Source organism: Poromitra crassiceps (assembly GCF_964638095.1).
Source record: "Poromitra crassiceps genome assembly, chromosome: 13".
Classification (NCBI taxonomy): Eukaryota; Metazoa; Chordata; class Actinopteri; order Beryciformes; family Melamphaidae; genus Poromitra; species Poromitra crassiceps.
Window position 1 is genome coordinate 39,674,541 of NC_139644.1, and position 25,003 is coordinate 39,699,543.

The 25,003-nt window shown below is 42.4% G+C and overlaps 1 protein-coding gene across 1 annotated transcript; it reads left to right on the forward strand.

Moving 5' to 3' along the window:
* Window positions 1–2,991: 2,991 nt before the first annotated feature.
* Window positions 2,992–24,688, forward strand: LOC310787782 (GTPase IMAP family member 7-like). The gene is made up of 3 exons (XM_083649272.1): window positions 2,992–3,067; window positions 20,592–20,666; window positions 22,736–24,688. The coding sequence occupies exons 1-3, from the start codon at window positions 3,040–3,042 to the stop codon at window positions 23,650–23,652; spliced, it is 1,020 nt and encodes a 339-aa protein (XP_083505398.1). The 5' UTR covers window positions 2,992–3,039; the 3' UTR covers window positions 23,653–24,688.
* The last annotated feature ends 315 nt before the right edge of the window (window positions 24,689–25,003 follow it).

The following is a 25,003-nucleotide window of genomic DNA, read 5'->3' on the forward strand; positions in this document are numbered from 1 at the left end:
ACAGAGCGTGTATAGAGACAGAGCATGTATAGAGACAGAGCGTGTATAGAGAGACAGAGCGTGTATAGAGACAGAGCGTGTATAGAGACAGAGCGTGTATAGAGACAGAGCGTGTATAGAGAGACAGAGCATGTATAGAGACAGAGCGTGTATAGAGACAGAGCGTGTATAGAGACAGAGCATGTATAGAGACAGAGCGTGTATAGAGAGACAGATAGAGACAGAGCGTGTATAGAGACAGAGCATGTATAGAGACAGAGCGTGTATAGAGAGACAGAGCGTGTATAGAGAGACAGAGCGTGTATAGAGACAGAGCGTGTATAGAGAGACAGAGCGTGTATAGAGAGACAGAGCGTGTATAGAGAGACAGAGCGTGTATAGAGAGACAGAGCGTGTATAGAGAGACAGAGCATGTATAGAGACAGAGCATGTATAGAGACAGAGCATGTATAGAGACAGAGCATGTATAGAGACAGAGCGTGTATAGAGACAGAGCATGTATAGAGACAGAGCGTGTATAGAGACAGAGCGTGTATAGAGACAGAGCATGTATAGAGACAGAGCATGTATAGAGACAGAGCGTGTATAGAGAGACAGAGCGTGTATAGAGAGACAGAGCGTGTATAGAGACAGAGCGTGTATAGAGACAGAGCGTGTATAGAGACAGAGCGTGTATAGAGACAGAGCGTGTATAGAGAGACAGAGCATGTATAGAGAGACAGAGCGTGTATAGAGACAGAGCATGTATAGAGAGACAGAGCGTGTATAGAGACAGAGCATGTATAGAGAGACAGAGCATGTATAGAGACAGAGCATGTATAGATACAGAGCATGTATAGAGACAGAGCGTGTATAGAGACAGAGCGTGTATAGAGACAGAGCATGTATAGAGACAGAGCATGTATAGAGACCAGTGTTGGGCACTCATTACTAAAAAAGTAATATATTACATATTACTCGTTACTATTTTCAAAAGTAATATTATTACTTTACTTATTACTCCATGCCAAAAGTAATTCGTTAGATACTCGTTATATTACTTTTCCGTTACATTCCACACAAATGGCAATAGACCTTTTTCACTGCAGCGATTTTGTGTCTAAAAGGCAGGAGGTAACACAGGTGCACCAAGATGTTAATTAGGGCTTCCAACTTCCAGTCCATTTAGGTGTTCCAGTGCTGGAGCCTTAATTAGTTAGTTGGTTGCACCTGTGTATACTCTGTCTTCTAGACACAAATGGCCGTTGTGAAAAAGGCCCATAGCGATTTTCTCTTCAAAATGCAGACTTTGCGGTGCGAATGTGTGAACTAGGTCTATTATGTGCCGTTCCATTTAAACTAATCGCTTTGCCAGAGCACAGCTTCCTACAGAGATGCTTGATGAAGAGCACACCTGGCTCAAAGTGATGACTGACAAGATGCAATCTTAACAGCTTCTGTTTTATAGAATGCAGTATGCACTGCCAATGCAAACTCAATATGTATAGGCTACATCTTTGCTTAACAAGTTTGTGTCACAAATAACGTTAGCTCTGCAACATTAACATTAACCTGACAATAATAACAGCAATGTTTGATGTCCACCAGCTTGTGAGTTTTTACGTTATCTCTGTATTTTAACAGTTTTCCGGTTTCTGTTGTGCTGTCCTCTCGTCTCGTAACGTTAACGTTAGGAAGTTTGAGGTTGTGTTTTTCACAGTGGAAAGAGTGTTAGTAGCCTACCTGTCCTGGACACCGTTTACATTTGACTTTGATGTTCAATCGTGTCACCTTTCTTCCCGACAAAAACAAAGTCATGGGAATATATCCGCAGCCACGGATTTTCCTCCTCGGCTCAGCAGGACAGAGAGGGAGGTGTGCCTGCCTGCCTGTTGCCTGGTGCTCAGAATGGGCTCTGCGGTGACGTCACCTTGTTTTGGGAGCGTTAAAGCCATGCTGCTTGTGATCAGTGAATGCCGACTGCGTGTCGTTTTGAGCGCAGCGGCATCGCAGAATGGACTCAACAAAAGATGTAACGACTAACGTAACGAGCTCGTTTATCTTGAAGTAACTGTAATATTATTACTTATATTCTATAGTAATTCGTTACACTACTCGTTACTTGGAAAAAGTAATATTATTACAGTAACGAGTAACTAGTAACTCGTTACTTCCCAACACTGATAGAGACAGAGCGTGTATAGAGACAGAGCGTGTATAGAGAGACAGAGCGTGTATAGAGACAGAGCGTGTATAGAGAGACAGAGCGTGTATAGAGAAAGTTGGGAGCGTTAGAGAAAGTTGTGCACTTGTGCGCCAAGGCAGCGCTGGCGTCCCACAGCTGAGCTTAATCTGCTTAATTCATTGCATATTGTGGGCGGACCAGTGTGTTAACTTGTTAGCTGGTAGCTATCAAGCTAGCTCCAGCTGATGAGCTAACATTGTTTTCAATCTGCCTTATTGCATATTGTGGGCGGACCAGCGTTCTTCCAGCATTTATTTTCTGTCTGTTCCTTGCGCCTATAGCAGGGTAAGTCCAACGTGCCAGAAAACCACAAAATAAACAATGATGCTGATAAGAATAAAATTAGATTAGGGATATATGATTCAGTTTCAGTTGTTCTAGTCTCGTAGCCTATATGGGCAACTGAATTTTATTTATCCACCTTTTTTTAGATAACAGCACGATGTGAGAAAACGGCCTCAGAAATTAGTTTATCCACTTTTTTGACCAGTAACCACTACAGCACTACTCCACAGAAAATAAAGAGCTGCATGACGTTCATTTAACACAAGCCAAGTAGCCTAATGTTAAACTTCCTTTTTTTAGGCTACATTTTCCCTTCAGATAACATCCCATTCCGCAATCATCCTATGAGAAACATGATATGTGCACGCTTTACCACACCGGCCATATGCTAGGTTTCAACCTAGCCTTGTTTAGGGGAGGGAGCTATTAGGAGGTTATAAAAAAGGATACAGGGAACTGAAAATTAAACCATTCAGCAGGAAGACTTCGACACTGACACATCACAGCTCATCTGCCTTTACAAGACAAACATGGCCAGCGAACCTCAGCAGCAGCCTCGTAAGTTTGTTTTATTTGAGTTAGTTTTTGTTTTTCTCTATTGAATACAGGCACAAAATGGAGCTGTGCAGCACACAATTCCAAAAAACTTGAAGCTCATCATGTATCAACATCCTGACTCCAAATTGCTCAACTCTAAGTACAATTCTGTTGCACTCAAATGTCATTCTAAATCCTTTTTTTTTTTTGCACAAATCTAAACACAAATTGCATCATTAGCTTGTACACCTGGAAAACACGCCTTCAAAATGCAACACCCTGATTACCAGTCTCACGCATGTCTGACCTGTGCAAACTCATCACGTGTCAGAGTATAAAGAGTTCAATAGAAGAAATTTGTGCACATCCAACCTTTTGTTAGGCCAGGTGCTGGGTACAGAAGCACAATATAGAAAAAATAGAAATACCCGCACACTGGAGCAGGCGAGCAGCTCCAATATATTACATTTATTTAATTAGACAGCTACTGCAAGCTTTCGACCCACGCAGGGGTCTTCATCAGGCAAATGGCATGAGGGAAGACAAACCCAGGTATGTACAGTATAGGGAAAAGGGCTGATGACAGTACATTAACGGCAGCTGCCATGAGTCAATTAAGCCTAAAGCACAATAGCCAATAGCAGGTAACCAGTGCCTTAAAAGGACCTGACTGCGCAGCCAAAAATAAAGGCGCAATCAAATCAGTCGTTGCAGTAGCTGTCTAATTAAATATATCAGAGTATAAAGAGGCCTCAGGTGACAAGTCAAGTTCAGTCAGCTGAACATTTTGGATTGCAGTAACAAATCCATATTTCGTTTGTTAGCTTTTTGTATCTGTGCATGTGTTTATCATTACTTACTCATCATTATGTTATTTATCATTTGTCATTTTGTGTTGCACCAACTATTCTATTTTGGAGGGGGGGGAAGAAAAAAGAAGAAAACACTTAACCAAAATGAGAAAAAGGAAACTATTTTTACACAATTTTATGCATTTGAATATGCAACATGGCCTCATGAAGCCAAAACATACATGAACACTATTTTGATGGCAGTGTTTTAAATTGATCACACCAGTGTTTACTTGATGCTCTGTAATGTTTTGGTGGAAAGAATCAGTGTTGAGAAGAGAGAACATGGTGTGGTGTGGTGCAGTTATATATATATACACGCACAGTATATATATAATATATATATATAAGCTGATCATTCACTATAAGGGGCGTCTGTGATTATATATATATATATATATATATATATATATATATACACACACACACACACACACACACACACACACACACACACACACACACACACACACACACACACACACACACACACGCACCTTATAGTGAATGATCAGCTTCTCTTGTGCTATAGACAAATATGGGTCACCGCTATTTCAACTTGACAGTTGGTACAATGGACAGTACAAATCTATAACCTACTATGCCATATTTAGTAAACTACTCCACCCTATTTTGTTGATGCTTTCCCAAAGCTCTGCTGATAATTTAGATGATAGTAAAGTGTGGTCTAAATCTACACTGGCAGGAGGAATTGTTCACAAAGACGCTCTTTGTATTCCTCACAGAGCGCAATAGAATGCAGACATGCAGAATGCAGTGTTAATTTTCACAATAATTTAAAATTTTGTTTTGCTTGCTGCATGGAAGGGCAGGGAGCCTCCAGAACAGAGCCATACTGCCTAATTTAACTTATGCAAATAAAAGCATTACATTTATCTAAAGTGGTGTTGTGTTTTGACTAAAGTGGTCCTGACTGAAATGAGATCAGATGGGGCAGTGAGAATTTCACTTGCACTTGCAGATACAGTATTATGATTGGTTAAAATGGAAAACAACCAATGCTTTGAGGTTGTCCGCCCAAAAAGACTATTATGTCTCATCTTGTCATACTTTTGTTGACAATACTTTTAAGTGGTGGAGCCGCTTCCATAAGTGACGTGTGTCTGTCCATCCGTTTTATTATTATTATAGTTTTATTAGGCTACATAATTCCCATACAGGTCTGTGGTGTTAGGTGTAGGCTATAACAGTAGATTACTTTTGAGAAAGTTATGCCGGTGTACACCGGCCAGTAGCTACAGTAACCTCTTTCCCTACAATTACACGCATGCAAGACCAGCTTCTCCACAGCGTGGATGGCGTGACCGCAGCATTGGGCCCTATTCTCCCACAGGCCTTCGGCGCTAAAACGGGCCTTAAACGCAAAAAAACGTGCCTTGCGCCTGTTTTGGGACGATATCAATATGGCTTTACGCTGCCAAATGCGCTTTAGGCCGAATGGGCGTGGCGCAGTCCCAGAATGGACCAAAGTGGGCGTGTCGGCGCTAAATACCTATCTTCCGAGCTGGCGTTAATTTAGCGCCTTGCGCCTTTGAAAAGCAGGCCTATTCCTCCCCTCTCTCCTCTGTCACCCTTACCTGTGTCACTCTCTCCCTCTCTCCTACTGACAGGAGCAGGCATTGGTGTGCGTTTACCAGTTTATTGTGAAATAAATCCTTCCGCGTTGAGTTACTGTCACAAGCCTGTGTGACAACGCGTCCAGCCTGGGTAAAACAACTCCGTGTACCGCTTTGAGGCTGCAGGCAGTCTGACAGGCACAATACGACTGTCTCTCTCTGACTGCCTGTGAATGCCCCAGCATGCAATTGGGTACTCAATTTCGCTACTAAATAGCAACTAAATGAGGCGAAATAGATATAAAAGGTCGATCTAAAATAATGTGTAATGGTAACACAGCCTGCAATTGTAGAACATTTCAATATTGGACCAAATAAATAATCGAAATTAAAACACCACCCTAAGTGAAACATATATGTCCTCCTGGGCCTATATATATCCTTTGTCGATTTAACGTCATTTAGATAAGTGTCAGAGGAACGCGCTTCAGAACGCGCTTCTACTGTCATGTGCTATACTGTGATGTCCGCTCCAATAACTTTGCCCAACTTCACATTTAGTTTTACAATAAAAACACATTTATGCAATGACTTTACATAATGTAGGGTATATTTATGTGCATCATTCTACCTGCAGCAGGGGAGAGAAAACGATATCATTCTGAACAAACTTTCACCAATATAAAATTAATCTCATCATATAGGGATAGGCTATATTTTTGTAGCTGATGCCTTTAGAACATTATTTTCACTTTGATCTTGCTATAGTGTAGCGTATTTACATGCTTGCAGTATTGAAACTGCAGTTAGATTGGTTTGAGAAGCATAATAATATGGAATAATAGCCTATAATGCAGACAGACAGACTGGATGAAGGGAGGGGGGGGGGGGGCAGAGCGTTTGGCTTTCGTCTGGTTTTGCGGGATCACTGGAATTGGAGCTAAAAAGGCAAGCGTGCGATTCGTTTATTGCACTTATCCAATGAGCATGACGGTGCATAATTTTACGCCTAAAAGGCGTGGTTGTAATGCTTTGGGCTGCATCTAGCGCCAGCACGACGATATCAAGTGCGCCTTTCCACGCCCACTGCTTTGCGCTGCGGCTGGCGCTCGGCCTAGAAACTGCGCCGCTGCAACGATAGAGCCCAGTAGCTTAATTCGAGTGGCCAATTCTGATATAGGCTATTGAAATAGGCTATAATTAAAATCTCACACATCCCTACCCTATTAAAGAAACACATATTTTTAAATGTGTAGCCTATGTTATAGCCTATATGAACGCAATGACTAATTACAGTAAGCGCACGCTTTAATTGGGACATAATAACACCATGGGGATATTCACTGCGTAACTGCGCGGCAGTCCTTTGATGTGTTTCAAATAGATCGTTCCATCTGCACCAATTTTCGTTAGTTTCTAATGGTTTATCTGAATCCGAACTGGTTCATCCTCCAATTCTCTCCCCTCTCTCGTTCTCGCCCCTCTCTCTCTCTCTCTCTCTCGCTCTCCCCATCTCTTTTCTCTCTCTTTCTCTCTCTCACTCTGTCCCTCTGCTTCCCCACTCAGCAAGAAAGAAGCTGCTGTCACAGACCTGACGCTGTGGCTTTTAAGGGGGATGGACATGATGCATGACCTGTGAATACTGTTTTGGGCATTAACTAGGGCTGGCACGGATCAGAAAACCCACGGATCGGATCGCGTGACGGATTTTGAGCCACGGATCACGGATTTTTCGGATCAGCCAAAAAATAAATATATCAGATTTTTTCTCTCAAAATTAGATTTTCGATTTGATTTTTTTAATACTATTATACTTCTCTAACCATTTGTTGCCCTGCACAGCTCAAAAAATATTTTTTTCTCATAAGTGACACAATGTATGCTTTTACTCTGAAGGCAGAACAACCCAACTTCCTCTTTTAGGTGGCACTGCTATGCCTAACTTCGTGGCTGTTGCTTGCTAACAACCTGCAGTCATTTGACACGGGTACAGACCAGACCAGGTGAGTCTGGAAATATAACGTTGATGCTACGTTAAGCTACTCAGTGGCCCCACGTGTTGTTTTGTTGTTATGTGGAACATTTCACCGTCCGGTGATAATGTGTTCGTGAAACATGTGTGTGTGTGTGTATATGGTGCAGCCCGCAACACGCTGATCGCATTCCTGTGCTTTTTCAGAGGTGTTGAAATAAGTTTGTTGTCTTTAGTAGCCACTAGCCACAGCCTTCAGAGAGACTTTACAGTGGCGACAAGGGATGAGGAAGCTCACTGTGCTTGCCATGATGCCAGCCACTCTCATACACTAACGTTAAACGTTAAATGAAACGAAAGGGGGGGGGGGGGTCCATTGACGTTCCGAACGATCCGTACGGGTCACGGATTATCCGTGATCCGTGCCAGCCCTAGCATTAACACGCCTATATGGGAGTGTTAAGCGCAGCGGGCCGACACGCCCACAATTAGGTCTTTGCGCGGTGCTATTCCAGTGCAAAATGGGCGCTAATGCAAAATTACTGCCTTTGCGACGATAGAGCCCTAAGTCTCATGATTGAATGTCATTGGATGGCTGTGGGTGGTCAAACGAAGCGATTCAGTTATATTTAGAATCAGGAGAGACCATATTTTAAAAAAAAGGGCGAGGGCGAGGGGGGAGCCTGGGGGTGCTAATCTGGCATTGGGCACAATGACACTATTCAGTAATAGCGTCACACATCCGGTCACTAAACACTTGGAAGACCCCATGGCTTATGCATGCCTATTGACAAAAGGCTATTGTTTGTTGATTTTAGTTCAGCTTTTAATACATTGCAGCCTCATATGTTGATTCAGAAATGAAAAAAGATGAGTGTGAACCATTCCTTTTTAACCCATGGTGTTCGGGTCCGTGGGACCCGTTTTCAATGTTTACTAAAAGAAAGATCATGCAATTAATTATTTTTTCACCGTGATACTCATTGACCTTAGCTCATTTTCTGTGAAGAATATATAAAAGATCATATTTTTATTGAGTGCACACTGTGCACCCCCCTACACATTTATATTACATTTGTGGTGTTTTAGTCCACTGGACCCGAGGCGATAATAAAAGTGTGTGGATTATGTGAAAACAACATGTTAAACATGGTTTTGCTGTACCATCACTCTGTCTGTAGTGTGTGAAACTACAAACACACAGTCAATACGGGAATCTGATTGGTTTGATTGATGTAATGCCCAGGCATTGACAGTGAAACACAAGTGAACCGTACAACTACCGTATTCCTCCGCTAAAAGCCTGCACAGAGCACAGAGCCGCGGTTTACAAAACAGAAAGGCTTAGAAGAGAGATAAAACACTGACTTACTTTACAGACAACAAGTCACCTGGCCTCTCTGGTCTGGGACGTTTTCCCCAATTTATCTTGGGAATGGTGAAAAAGGTCTGCAGGACACCCTGGCATTTAGGCAGCATATTATGGCAGTTCCTCGTATCTCTCTTTCTGCCTGTTCACTCTCTCTGCAAAAGTTCCTCTTCTGTATATTACTCTCTCTGGTTCATAATTGTATCCTCTTGTCACCAAGGTGAATGGCATATCGTCCTCGCTATCAAAATCACATATTTTCGTTTGTGTGTTCTATTTGTTGTGTCTTCACTAACAAGCTGGGAGAAATAACCCAAAATAACAGCTGATCTGCGGAGTAATCCAGCACCGTGGCTCTGTGCAGTGTGCAGGCTTTTAGCGGAGGAATACGGTAGTTGTACGGTTGGGAGAAAAAGCAGTGCCGAATGCGACGGCTGTTTGGCGGAAAAGTAAAGTGCTGAAAATTGTCAAAATAGAGCGTGCATGTACACAGATATCGATTTGTTTAGGTGGGCGTTGTTTTAGGTGGCTAAATTACGTTTTAGTTCTTGACCCCGTGTACAGAGACAGAGCTGTGGAGGCTGTTGCTTCAGAGTGCTGGGTCTCGATAAACGGTGCGCTCAGCGTCCAGATCACTGTACCTATTTCAGTTAGTGTATGCAACTAGCTGATAGGATCCCACTTCAAACAAACCGAACTATCCCTTTAACCATAACTAACCATTTATTAATGCTCTTGTGACTTTGTGACTCTTTAGTATAAAGCTGAAAACATGGATGCCGAACCAGGAGAGAGCATGGGCCATATACAAGCAGTGTTTACCATGCTAAGCTACATAACAGCTAGGCCTACATAGTAGACAACCCTGCAAGTGACCCGGATGTTCTTGACACGACCCTTTGACGTCAAAGGGTCGCGTCAAACACATCCGGGTTATGATGTTATGTAGCTGTTATGCAACTTAGCATCAGAGTTGGGGTCCGTTACTCAAAAAAGTAATGTATTACACATTACACATTACTTTCAAAAAAAGTAATGCCTTACTTTACTTGATTACTCCCTGGAGAAAGTAATTTGTTACACTACTCGTTACATTACTTTTGCGTTACTCCGTACATAACATCACCTGAGATAAATTGTCACGTAATTTGCCAGTTAACAATACAACATTAAACCTTACATATGCCCATATATTAGCACAAATCTCTATTGTAATAAGGTAGGTTGCAAAACTTTTCCTGGTGGTGGCTGTCCGTTCCCTGCCATCTGTATTTTGCTCAATATGTTTCTGAAAAATGGTGATTCTACTGTTGAAACTGGCAACATTTCCTCTACCATGTATGAGGCAACAAGCCTGTCCATCTCTGATTTTGATGTTACCTGGTGAAAAGCAAGCTTTTGCTGCTTACTTGGGGTCGACTCGAGGCGGGCGACTCAGCTTGGCTCTGCAACCAGCTTTGTGTTAGCATGTTTTCTCTGCAGATGCTTTGAGAGGTTTGATGTCGTGTTCGCAGCGGTAGCTAGCTGCTTAATTCTGTCCAGGGCAAAGTTTGCAGTGTCACATTCTTGTCCTTCCGCGCAACAAATTTGAAGTAATGTGCGTTAGGGGTGTTCATCAGTTATCGAAAATCGATAATTGATCGTTAAGGATTGGCATCGATCATGTGGAATTTTTATCGATTTTGTTATTATTATTATTATTTTATTTTTTTGCAGACTAGGTTTGGGTGGAATTCGTTCCTCCTCGCCCCACTCCATTGCACAGCCGACTAACGTGAGGTGGAGCTTCATATAGTCTCTAGTTTTCTGGCTGGGCACGGGCCTTTGTGCCAACAAAACGGTTTTAAACATGGGGAATTCACACCGGCATGCGCCGGGGACAGCACTGTTGGAGAGGAGACACATTGAAATAAAGAGTTCATTGAGGAGAACACGTTGTCTTTCGTATTTTCTGCCATAGGCATTCATTTTGTAAAAAAATATATATATATTATTAATATGATCAATAATCGATAATTGATCGTTAATTTTCCCCGATTTTCGATTATGGAAATTTTTCAAAATAAACATCCCTAATAGGCATTCATTTTGTAAAAAAAAATATATATATATATTATTATTAATATGATCGATAATCGATAATTGATCGTTAATTTTCCCCGATTTTCGATTATGGAAATTTTTCAAAATGAACATCCCTAATGTGCGTATCGCCACCCCTCAAGCAACAAATTTGAGGTAATGTGCGTATCGCCACCCCTCAAACGATGTTGTAGAAGACGGCATGTTGTAGAAGACAGCGAGGCGGGTGCTACTTGTTAAGACCCGGTATAATAAGTGGCTTTTGAGCAGAGAAGCAGGCAAGGCAGTTGGCAGATGTAACAAAGAGTTTTAATAAAAGGTTTGGTGTGGCTGGTGGTAGAGGCTGGCAGGCCTGGTCAGAGCAGGAGTGCATAGGCTGCGGCATGCAGGTAGACAGGCAGGCAGGAGATCCTGGGCATGGAGATGGAGAGACGGTTAGCACAAGCACTGAACAAAGGAGCAAGACTGAATGTGAACTAGCTGGTAACACGACTGACGTAGCATAGTCTATAATCCGGCGAAGACTGGATGTCTGGCTGGAGTATATATAGCCAGGCTGTAGGCTGATTGTCATAGCCGGCAGCTGTGCAGGCGAGGCCTCCACTCCAGCGCACCAGGGTCCAATCTCCTGCAATCAGGACCACATACACACACACACAAAAAGAGAGGGAAAGCCTAGGGGCCAGTTGAGACTAAGGGCGTGACACTACTGGTGTTTTTTGGCAGATTGCAATCCAGTTATTAAGGAGCATACCGCCACTGCACCCACTTGACTATAAGACGTATTTGCGAGGGGTATTCATAGACCCCATCATTGTATGTGGGTTTCCCTTATGGTTTACATTTTATTTTATTTTATTTTGTCCAATATTAAAATATTCCAGAATTGCATGTTGTGTTAAAAATAAATATTATTTCTATCTAACACTTTTTAGCCTGATTTAATTGTAAAACAGAATGTAAAAAGTTATGCCTCAAAGCTTTCTGGGAAATTTAAAGGCACTGTGTGTAAGATTCTGCACTATTAAATATCCCCAAACCAATACCTTGTATATATAGAGGAGGTATAGTGATTTATTTCTGTGTTTACAACTAAGCCACGCCCCCTCCCTGTGTTGTGATGGCCCTCTGTCCTTCCCCTCTAACATCCCGAATCTGTTTACATAGAAACCCCTCCCCCGAGAAGCCGACCTAGTGAGCCCCTCCCAGCCCACAGCCCAAAACAGAATTTTGTAGACCAAGATGGCGGAACCCTGATGCGGGCATTCCTGACTTTTACATTCCCTGATACACCTTATATATGCGGTTTCATACTTTAGCCAAATCGCCGCCGAAAAGAAATATCTCAGACCAGAGTCAACCTTGCCGGTCTGGCTTTCACTAGATGGAGAGCCCTACGAGCAGCTATGGCCTGCAAAGTGACTCGGAGCTGGCGTGTTCTCCTGTACACAGTGGTAAGTAACGTTATCGCGTTTGCATGTCCCATTTCAGTAACGTTACGCATGATAGCGAAATGTACAAGTTGTTATCGATATTGTGAATTTGTTCTGTGAATGTTGTAATCACTTGGCTAACTGTTGCTTTTCACGGCTATTCAAATGACTTTACACTGCTAGTGTAGTAGCCTGCTGCAGGATTTGATTAGCTTGTCGTTCGTGTATAACTTATACACAGACATTCTGGTGACAAGTTGACATAAATGACATAACGTTACTTCCCATTACAAATTTCGCATGCATTTTCTGTTTATAATTACGTCCAGTTGCTGTCACTATGACGCAGAACGGTATAGTAATGTGTAAACACTTAGAAAGGGCATGGAGAAAAGCTAGCTTCGCTAATGTTAGCAGTTGTTCTATTCTATCTCACATACAACGTTACATTAGAAAATAGCTGTAACACCGTCCAAACAAATCAAGGTTTGGTAAAAGTATCTAATTCATGACAATGTGGAGGAACCCTGCCTTGATATCTACCAGCTACAAAATAGATGATTCAAATTAATACTAAACACGTTTCCATTTGTCTGATTTTCAAGGTGCCAGTCGTCCAGTCATCCAGAAGATGACAAGATAGAAAACAAGTGGACCCACCATTATGATATTTGAGATGGAGAAATTGTGCTTTTATAGCAAACCTGTATAATACATGTTCTATCATCTTTGATGTTTAGATGTTTGCTGTCTGCAATCTTCTGTACACCAATAAAGTTGATATGACTTCATCCATGTCTCTTGGCCACTATTCTCCATTGTAACATTAGATTTGCCTAAAGCTGAGTGTGTCTAGCTACAGTAGCCTAGTGCCTACCAGTATTTGTGTTTCTGTGTATATATAGCCTACTTTATATAATAGACAGTGTATGTGATGTTTCTCAGTACATTGATTTCACAACTTCGTTTATCAGAAAAAATACTTTATTTGCAAAACTAAAATATGGGCTACACCAGGATGACGTGACCAGTTCCATCAGCTATGCGGTTCTTCAGGATGTCGACAAGATCTGCTATCGTCCTACAGCCGACCTTCCTCTCTGCGACCCTGTCTCCTCTTTGTCCCACTGGTGCTAGCCTGGGCTTCAGGCATACAGCTTGGTTTGCCTGCCTATAAAATACAGCAGTGATTCAAGCATTTGAAATTAGTTTGAACAACTCTAACAATGAGAAAATACTAGCGTTGCACTATGAATACATTTTGGCCATGTCTTGGTATTAGCAGACGAACAAAAACACAGGCTAAGCTACTCACTGTTGACAGACAGCTGTGGTTAGCTAGCGATGTCCCCAACATTGAATTGAAATCATCCTAATTTAGCTATGTCAACCTGGTTTTAGACAACGTTTTGCCTAACTGTACTTAGCAATAGGGCAGGCTATGCAAAAGGTTAGGTTACAATGTAACCTTTTCAAAATCCATGTAACCATTACATGGATTTTGATCGGTTAGCAGATTATACAAATAAGTCTTACCAAGCGGACTATTGTCAATATCCTAAAGGTTTATGACTATCATGTGAAATTTGTCATTACTCAAGCCAAATACATAGCCGAGATGCATTCGTGCTTGTTTTATGTACTTACGTCTGCAGTAGGTAGGCTATGCACAAAATAGTTGTTTATATCTCCGTTGCTTGGGAGGGAGGGAGGGAGGGAGGTGGGGGAACCAGGAAGTGCTGTGCGCTGGTGGGTGGGATCGAGATTGTTTGGGTAAACAAGTTTTGTTATGGTTTGAAATGGCGACATCTAGTGGACAAAAAAATCACACACAGTGCCTTTAACCTGTGGAAGAGGAAAGTGGACGGAGTTCCCAGCATGCCCTGGGGTAGTGTGTTCTGTTTGTAGATTTGTTTGTCAATGTGTTGGAGGTTAAAATGACGTCTTGTTCTATATGCATGATGGTAGTTATCTGCAAAGTTATGTTTCGACTAATATGTTGGCACCATGGGTGATTCTGGTGTGCAGTGACACCCCGTCTCTGATGGGGCACAGGATCTGCTATTAAACCGAAGATCTTTTCTTGCTATAGCTACTTATCTTGCTACTACGCAAGTAACGAGTTAAGTGTTTGATAGTAACTGTAATGTGATTACTGCACTTAGGGACAGTAGTGCCTTACACTACTCGTTACTGACAAAAGTAATGTGATTACAGTAACGCGTACCCCAACACGGCTTAGCATGGTAAACACTGCTGATATTTATCTGTTTTCGAGAATATAGACAATTCATTTTAATTCACATGGCCAGCCGTATGGAATAACGTCATATGGATTACAAACAGCAGCGGGGGAAGGGGAGCTCCTATCTACCAATCTAACGAGCAACAAACAGAGCAGGCTGCCAACAGCACCAAGGTAAATAGATTGTTCATTTTCTCATTGTCTCTATGATATAATAAGGATATGAGTCGCTGCGTGTCGGAAAATAAGCTATTTACAGGACTAAATACAAGCAATTCACATGCCCCGTTTTCTTCGTTTTCAGGTCGCAGTTCAAAACAAATGATCAGTTTTAGCGCATAATATCAAACCAAACTTATCAGGGTGACTTCAAATTCATATTTAAAGCTGGAAATAGTTGTAAAACAAACTGAATTATCCCTTGTTTTCAACTTTACAATAAGGGACACAAAGCGCATTAAATGGTTAATTACAGTTAAGCAATGCTTATTCAGCACTCTGATGAAGTGATACAGTCATGGCCAAAATGTTCTTTGCTCTGCCTTCTGAAATCCCCCTGCAGTCACGTGGGGCGCTCAGGGTACCTCAATATGTGGTGAATACAATACTAGGCAGGTCAAACGCTCTGCTCCGCTGCCACTTCTGGTGGCTGAAAACAGAACTGCATCTCCAAGGTGGTGTCGCTACAACCCTGTGGTCATCTCGTAACAATGCTGGAGGTGAATTAAGTCAAAGGATTCCTGCCCGGATCTGTAAGGGTTACATGTTTTCAACTTTACAATAAGGGTCACAAAGAGCATTGATAAATGGTTAATTATGGTTAAGTAATGCTTATTCAGTACTCTTATGCTTTTATGAAGTGTTAGGTAAGGGTTACATGTTTTCAACTTTACAATAAGGGTCACAAAGAGCATTGATAATGGTTAATTATGGTTAAGTAATGCTTATTCAGCACTCTTATGCTTTTATGAAGTGTTAGGTAAGGGTTACATGTTTTCAACTTTACAATAAGGGTCACAAAGAGCATTGATAAATGGTTAATTATGGTTAAGTAATGCTTATTCAGTACTCTTATGCTTTTATGAAGTGTTAGGTAAGGGTTACATGTTTTCAACTTTACAATAAGGGGCACAAAGAGCATTGATAAATGGTTAATTATGGTTAAGTAATGCTTATTCAGTACTCTTATGCTTTTATGAAGTGTTAGGTAAGGGTTACATGTTTTCAACTTTACAATAAGGGTCACAAAGAGCATTGATAAATGGTTAATTATGGTTAAGTAATGCTTATTCAGTACTCTTATGCTTTTATGAAGTGTTAGGTAAGGGTTACATGTTTTCAACATTTACAATAAGGGTCACAAAGAGCATTGATAAATGGTTAATCATGGTTAAGTAATGCTTATTCAGTACTCTTATGCTTTTATGAAGTGTTAGGTAAGGGTTACATGTTTTCAACTTTACAATAAGGGTCACAAAGAGCATTGATAAATGGTTCATTATGGTTAAGTAATGCTTATTCAGCACTCTTATGCTTTTATGAAGTGTTAGGTAAGGGTTACATGTTTTCAACTTTACAATAAGGGTCACAAAGAGCATTGATAAATACATCTTTTCAACTTTACAATAAGGGTCACAAAGAGCATTGATAAATGGTTAATTATGGTTAAGTAATGCTTATAGAACATCCACAAGCATTTATAGGTTAGGGCCACATGAAGATAAAAGAACCAGCAAACCTCAACTTCATGGCGGACATGTTAACATCTTCATCAACCATTTACTAATATTAGTACCTTAACCCATTTAAACCAGAATTTTTCCGAGACATAAACATATCCTAATCATGTGTCATTAGTAACCCTTTGAAATAATCAATTGCCATTTTTTGAAATTTTGATGGAAAAATAGGTGAAAAGGTGAGTTTTATGGTCGGCAACAATTGTGCCCAGTGGGATAACACAGTGCATCTAATGTGTATACTGAATAACATATTACTCCTATGCAGTTATCAAAATTCTTATCCCAGCCCAGCTATTGACACATTTGGAAGGAGGGGGCAGGGTGCTAGAGGGTGGAGCCTATGTGCTAGTGGGCAGATCCTCAATACTGGAGGGTACCGCCCCTCCTCCTCTTCCTCCACCACCTCCTCACCAGTGGGGGACTGGAAGCTGCTGTTATCATGCAGCAGTGGGGGGAAGTCCAGCGTGACGTCTGGGGGACTCTGTGGTGCGGACATGGGCCCCTGCTCCATTTCTGTGGCGGCGGCGGCAACACCTCTGTAGCTGCCAGTGCCTCCTGGTTGGTGGGAAGGAGTTCCCCCTCCGCCACTGGCTCTCCCTGCAGGGGGTCATCTACTCTAGTGTGCTTCTTATAGCACATTCACCCACTGATGGGACTGCTGGTTCTGTTCTCACTCTGGCTTGTGCGCTTGACTGTTCTCATCCTCCCCTTCCTCCTCCCCATCCTCCACGACTCACCAGGAAGAACTCGGGAGTCCGACACCTGGATCATGGACACCACCTGCTTCATCCTCCTCCTCCTCTAGGACTCCTCGCCCTCGCCACCTCCCCGACTCTGTCCTGTCCACGACAGAGTCCTCCTGGGCTCCGTACTTCCTGGCTGAGTCAATGGACGATGCTGTCCCTGTACAGTGGTTGTGTCTCCACTGGACCGCTGCCTCCTTCACAGTCATCCATGATGGAATAGCACCACCTCCTGGAAAATGTTCTCCACCAGGAGGAAATGGGAGAGGTCTTCAAAGATCAGCTGTGAGGTGCAGGAGGTGCCTGAAGAAACGCTTGCTCACCGTGTTGAGGTCACATTTCTTGATTACTCGGTTCTGGCAGCACTGGATGGTCTTACAGAGCCCTCTGTACCCTTAGACTCCAGTCATTGTGGTGAATTATCTACTCAAAGGTACAGTGCATCATCTATTTGCTCTCTCATGAGGAGCTTTTCCCTCTGGATGAACACAGAGGGGCTGGAGACTGGAGAGCAGAAACTCTGCTGCAGACCCTCCAGGCTCAGCTGCTCCACCTTCTCGTAGCAGCTCTACATCTTCACCAGGGGGGAAGCCAACATACTGATCTTCTCCATGTGGCTCCCCACATTCTCCTTGGTGTCTTTGTTGATGATGTTATTGCTCATGTCCACCAGCTCCCTGAGGAAAGCATGGTAGATCTCGGAGAAGCCCTGGCTCATTGGCTCCATCATGGCATCCAATGTGGAGCTTATGTAGGGCTGGATGCTCACCTTCAGCAGCTTCTCCGCCTTGGGGTGGACCACATCTTGTTGGTGACATGCTCCTTGGTGGTGATGATCTGGTCCATGTCTGTTCATATGGAAGCCTGCAGCATCGGATGTCCTGACTCACACCGCTGCACTACAGCCTTGTAGGTTTGGCCCTGGTGCTGCAACAGGTTGTACACGGTATCACTGATCAGCATCCAGTTCCTCTGCCTCTCGTGCATCTTGCCTTTGAGTCAAGGGAGATGAGCACCCTCAATTTTGGCAGGAGGCCATCCATCACGAGGTTAGACAGTATCTGTGACGGTATGCCACATGTCATGTCCCAGGTGCTGTAGTGCCCATGAGCCTGGCGGTAGAGTCGCACTGCATTGGTGAAGGTCTGATCCTTGTTCTACTGTGACAAACCATTGTTGGCGTCGCTGACGTACATTTGAAAATCAGGACCCATCCCTAATGAAGCTTAAGCGAAAAATCTTAAGGAAGAGACCTGTCAGTTGTCATTCATTCACTCTCCTTCATTTATACACTCTCCAATGAGAAACCATCTAGTTGTCATGCCCACTCATTCATACCACTCTGTCATCAATCACCCCTTTTCCCGCTTCTATCTAGCATCACTGTTTCGTGGGCGGTAACGTTTAGATTAAACCATTCAGAGTAAGACACATCTTCCCATTCAGCCTATGATCATCTAGCTGTCAAAGCTAAAAGCCGCCTTTTCTCTTTGTGTGGTTTGCTGCTTTTTCAGTGCGTTCCTGCGACCCTCCTCCACCCCATTCTCCTCCAGTCCTCTCCGAGGTCTTCAGATTCAGAAGCCTCCTCCAGCAAGACCAAGACCTCACCTTCACCACCACCAGGTCTAGACTCCACGGGGGGAGGGGGAAAATCCAATCCTACTCCTGGCTGCACTACCCCTGCTTATCATGATTCATGACGTCATTATCAAGCTGACGTCATGATGGAGTCTAATCGCCAAATGTAATTTAATGTGCCTACAGGCTTGTGTATCTAATTATTTAATAAATCATTGTCATTCTAGAAATGTGTCTCTCCGATTGAAATGTATGTGTATAAGTATGTGTATACCTAGAGACACTGTGTTATCCCAGCGGACACTATTGTTGCCATCAACATGTTTACTCAGTCTATGACCACACTGAACAAAGTTGAGTAATTGAAAATGCGTACACCTTCAAGATTAACTGTGTGCCAAAATTGTTGTCCTATCTTTATGTTAGCATACTTTAATAACCTTTTGTTTGGGAACTTTAATGCAGTCAAGCTCTTCACCTGGTGCAAGCAAGTAAACAGCTCTGGTCATGTGACAATTTACACTAAACATGTGACACTGTACATATTTCATTGAGACCCTTTATTCTTTCAATATTTGCTGGAAATGCATTGATACATCATTCAGGAATATTTTTAGAGCCTTATAACTGAAAAAGTTTTTACGGTCACTATTGTGACCGGTGGGATGTACACCCTTAACACGTTGAGTGCCATAGCCGAGATATCTCGTCTTACATAATCCAACGGTTAAGTGCCATAGACGAGCTATCTCGTCTTACATAAACATTTTTTTTTTGACGGTGGGACATCAATCAACCCCTTTTACGTCTTCTATATCACTATTGGAGGTAGAGAATGTGTATAATCTATTTTACCGACCACTAAGTGGCGACAGTTCTCTCCAGACAGAGACAGAGAGAAAGCCACAGCCATGGGACCCGTGGCTGTGGCTTTCCGTGCTGGAGAAAGCATTCTAATTTTCAAGGAAATAGCTGGGCGTTTTTTTGACGGTGCTACGTGGATCAATGCCCCCCGCGTCTCCTATGGAGATATTGGAAGTATTGAATGTGTATAATCTATTTTACCGACCAGCTAGGTGGCGACGGTCCTCTCCCGACAGAGATAAAGTCAACCAAAAGCAGCCGCCTCCCGCGGAAATGGCTTGGCGATTTTACAGTCAGAAACGAACGAGCCTCATTCTCATACTGTAGGCGGGGACGCTTTCGCGCTGCTGCGGTGGGGGGTTCCAGAAATGGACTGGGTGAGCAGCATAAAGCCTAGAGTCGCACGGGGCTTCATCGGGGCTCTCAAACCCAAGAGACAGTGAGACCTATCCACACTCGCTGCCAGGGAGAGAGGCTGCTCAAACTCGCTGCTCAAACTCCCAGCAGCAGAGCACTCCGCAGCACAGACGGAGGGAGGAGTTTGGAGACACACACACACTCTCTCTCGAGAGTGAGAGAGAGGAGAGAGAGAGAGAGAGAGAGGAGAGAGAGAGAGAGAGAGAGAGAGAGAGAGAGAGAGAGAGAGAGAGCACACAGAGTGGGAGACAAGGGCACCCATAATCACAGGCACGTGAGGTGGTTCTAAAAATCCATTTATCTCCAAACTCTCTGAAAATCTCTGAAACCATGCTGTACTCAACGGCTAATATCTACATAACTACTAACTCTGCAAACTAACTCTTTTAGACAGAGAAAGCACACATTCTATTAGTTATTTTTAGATGATTGGTGTTCACGAATTCTTAACAGAAAATAATCCTCGGCTCTTGTAAAATGAGCCAGAATCCTCAAAAAAAACCCTGGCACAACTTACCTACAGGATTGAAAAAATGGCTGGCACTCAATGTGTTAATACATGTTAAAAAGAGACATTTGTTAACAGTTATTTAATGCTTATTAATATTAACCAATGTTAATATCAACTTTAGAAACTTTAAAAAACTAGCAATCTATTCTATTCAATTCTAGGGTGGAGACTCTGGACAGAATGCAGATGTTGTGGGAACACTGGTGTCGCTAATGATGCTAATGATGTCCCAATGGGTAAGTAGATAAAGAGTTATGACATCACTGATGATGTAACTCATGTCTATTTGATTTAGACATGAGTTGCAGGGCGAGAAATTACGATACAGTAAGGCCATGTTCACATTACAGGCAAATCCGATTAGCTGATAAAGTCATTAATCATCATTATCTTGATTGGTTTCCCAAATCTGATTTGGGAGTGTATCCGCACTGCCACAAATCTGATTTTCAAGTCGGATCTGTGTCCAGACCTAAACAGCCTATCTGCATGGGTTGCTATGGTAATGACGTGGGCGTCAGTAAATACATACGCTGGTGACGTGGTTTTCCTGCGCAGAAGCATTTGATGATGAGTTACGAGTTCAAATCAGATTTGGTGGATCTGCGCGTCCACACTGAAGTCGAAAGCAGATTGCAAACTACCTCCATATGTGGTTTGGGCACAAACCACATGTGTGACACAAAGTGACACAAATCAGACTTGGAGCGTCCAGACTCATAAAACCAATCTGGATAAAGTCATTAATAGGTCACTTAAGTTCACAAATCAGATTTGGCCTCCTAGTCTGAACATGGCCTTAAAGGAACACTCCGCACTGGTCCACACTTAAACACTCAATAACAGTCAAATTAAATGACAGACTTCAAAACAGTTTACAGTTTTCTGATATACTACTGATGTTCTAATGATACAAAGCTGGTTGAAAATGGGCGGAGTGTTCGTTTAAGTGTGTGGTATGACATCAATAATACTTGAAGATTTGTCAGCCTTTATCACATTTCAGTCCGATCTGGGGCACTACTGAGTTTAAACCTGGAAGAGCAGATAGGGATTTCTATATATGGGCAGAGAAGTGACTGAGGAAAATTGGTGATCTATACAAAGAGTGGAATCTTATGTCGTTTGAGATTGCAGAAAAATGTGATCTACCAAGAAGAGACTATTTAAATACTTGCAATTACGCAGCTTGATCTACGCAAGCCAAAACCGAAAATATGACTTTCTGGACCTCCCCTCACTGGAGGAACATGTCACAAAGGACTGCTACAGTAAAGGCTTGGTTTCTCCTTTTTATGATCTCTTACTGTCTGGTTCTGAGTGTCCTGAGGGAAAATTAGGAGCATGGAGTAACTTATAGATAAGGAAGTAACATTGGGGGAGTGGAACATGGTTTGTTAAAGGAGAATTCCTGTTTTTTACACTCCAGACCTTATTTCCAGCTATGATGTTTTACTCACCCAAATAACTTAATAACATAATTTCATTTTGATCCCCCTATAAGATATTCAGATCCGAGTAGAGTCCTGGAACTGGCCAAAACGGGCGTAAACGGGGCATACATCGTTCACACTGTAAATAACGTATTCTCTGTCACGTCGCGGTTCATTATGGTTGTTATATAACTATGAGAACATGAATTAGCTATGTAACGAACCTCCGTGCTGCCGACAGCCTGCTCTGTTTGCTGTCCGAGTGTCCGTCACATAGATAACACCTCCCGCTTTATCTCCCGCTGCTGTTTGTAATCGATATATGGCCTTATTCCATACGAGCGGCAATTTAATTGAATCGTCCATAATCTTGAAATCAGATCATATATGCTAAGCAAGCTGCTAAGCTACACAACACAACAGACGGAGTCAACTCTGACCTGCCCCGGATGTGCTTCAGAAGAAGAAGCGAGAAGCGCTTCTGTTTGGTAACAGAAGAAGAGAAAACCACAGAAGAAGAACATAAGCACATCCGGGGCAGGTCAGAGTTCAGTTGACTCCATCTGTTGTGTCTGTTGTCGGTCTGGAAATAGATTGCTCTGATAAGAGCAAGGCTCCAACCAGGGGTAATTTCCTGTGAAATCGGGTTGCTGGCTTCCCAGTAACAGCACTTAAATGCAGACGACAAAAGATTGTTTTGAAATGGATATTGCAACCTCCATCAGGCCTGTGAGATTATGATGACAGCACCCCCCCCCCCCCCATTAATTTAAAGACAATGTTGTCAGTCTGGTGACTCATATATTTGGATATGGATGTCAACATTGTGACAACTCTTACAACAATAATGTCCTTGTAAAATTCTCCAACAGAGGAACGACAAGCAAAGAAAGCAGAATTGAGGATTGTGCTTGTTGGGAAGACTGGAGTTGGGAAGAGTGCAGCAGGAAACACCATCTTGGGAAAGGAAGCTTTCGGTTCTAAGCTGTCCGCTTCCTCAGTGACAGAAAAGTGCAAAAAGGGAAAAGTAAAGTTGGAGGGGCAAACTCTGTTTGTTGTTGATACTCCTGGTCTGTTTGACACCAACCAACAATCAAATGAAAAGGTGCTTGAAGAAATCGCAAAATGCATCTCATTTGCTTCTCCTGGTCCTGATGCGTTCCTGATTGTGCTCCAGGTGGGCCGATTCACACCAGAAGAACAGGAATCAGTCAAAATAATTCAGAAAACCTTTGGTGACAAGTCACACGATTACACTCTGGTCTTGTTCACCCGTGGAGATGAACTGGAGGAAGAAGGCGTTTCCATCGAAGAAGCATTTGCTGGCAGTGAAGCTCTTAAACAATTTGTCAACGAATGCCGTGGGAGATACCATGTTTTTGACAACAAGAGCAAAGATAAAAAACATCAAGTCACTGACCTACTGCAGAAGATTGACAAGATGGTTGAGAAAAATGGAGGAAGCAACTACACCAATGAAATGTTCAAGGTAGTGGAGAAAGCCATACAAGAAGAAACGCAACGCCTTCAGAAAAAAGATGACTTGGTTGAAGAAGACGCAAGAGAAAAAGCTGAGGAAGCATTCACCAAGATATTGGTTAAATATTTCATGGCTTTAGTTGGAGGTGCAGCTAAAGGTGCACTAGCTGGAGCTACATGTGCAGCTTTTGTTGGTGGTCCAGGGCCAGCTTTAGTGGGTCTTGGAGTGGGAGCTGTGGTAGGGGGAGCTCTTCATGTAGCTGCAGTTGCAACAGGCTTTCAGGTTCATGAGAAATGCAATGTTCAGTGAATTTTCAACAACAATAACAATAGCCTGTTGGTTACAACCTGTTCACATTGCCAGTGAATTGGTTGATGGTATGGAGATGTTCCTTTATCTTTATTCAAGAGTGCAGTCTATCAATTTGAGAGCATGATTTATTGATTTCATGTTCAGATTTCAGAAGGCTTTCGGTCAAAACACGACCCTCGCACTCAAATAGTCCCTACTCAGTTAGATTTGCTTGTGCTCAAAACTGTATACTTGCACTCAAATATATTGTTGCTTGGACAGACTCCCTGTCTGCAGTCAAACTGTGAGCTTGTGGAACTTCTGCTCTTGGATTTATTCTCTGTGCTTGGCTTTTTTTTACAAGCACAGAGTTTGAGCACATGTCTTTTTGAGTGTGAGCGAGATGTTTGAGGGAAAGCCTTACTGAACACTAAATCAATACATCATGCTCTCAAATTAAGGAAAGGGAAAAACCTTCATAGATGGGTCGCTCTATTCTGCCTGAATGTGGGCCAGAGTCTCTGATTGCATTTACTGTATCTAGCTGCCAGCAGCTACAAAGTTTTGTATGGGCTAATCATATATTTTTTGCATAGATTTGTCAACAAGTTAACATGTCTAGCTGGAAGGTGCTAATTAGCTTTAATAATAATCATAATAATAATAATAAATAATAAATACTTCCGAGCTTATGCAATGATTGAAGCAGCTGTTCTCCAAGCCTTGTTTTTGAGACTTTTAGACGTCGTTCAGATAAAAGTTGTAGAGAACTGCCTGAAATCAACTTCTCCTCCTGTTGCACTTGTCAGCCAAAAATTGTTCATGAAACAAAATCACATCAGTAGGGCAAGAAGGAAGGATGCAAATTTGATGGCCTGTTGGCCGATGACCATGAAAGGTTCAGCTGTGATGACAAACTTGTAAAGCATCTAAACAACTTCCCCTGGTCACTCAGCTCTGTAGGAAGTGAATGGTAATTTTGTGTTGATCATAGTGAGCACAGTGACAATTAGGCCAACATTCTGTTTCATGTATTCCATTGTATTCTTTCTGTTTGTGCTCATTGTGTTAATAAAGACCAACATGCTGAGAGAGAATGTGTGCCAAGCCCATTATTATTTTATTATTACGTATTTTACAATACAATTATACACATTTATTTCCTTTTTGTCCCGCTACTTCATTGAAAGACTGCATGAGGGAAAGCTCGAGTCTATAGGCTCAGATATATGCACACATTCAAGTCAATTTGCAATCACAGCAACTTAATTGCAACTGCTGAATTAAAACAAGAAGCTATCGTTATCACAGAACAGTGGGCTCAGAGGATACTGGTATGCATGGCTAGAATGTTTTATTTATAAACTGT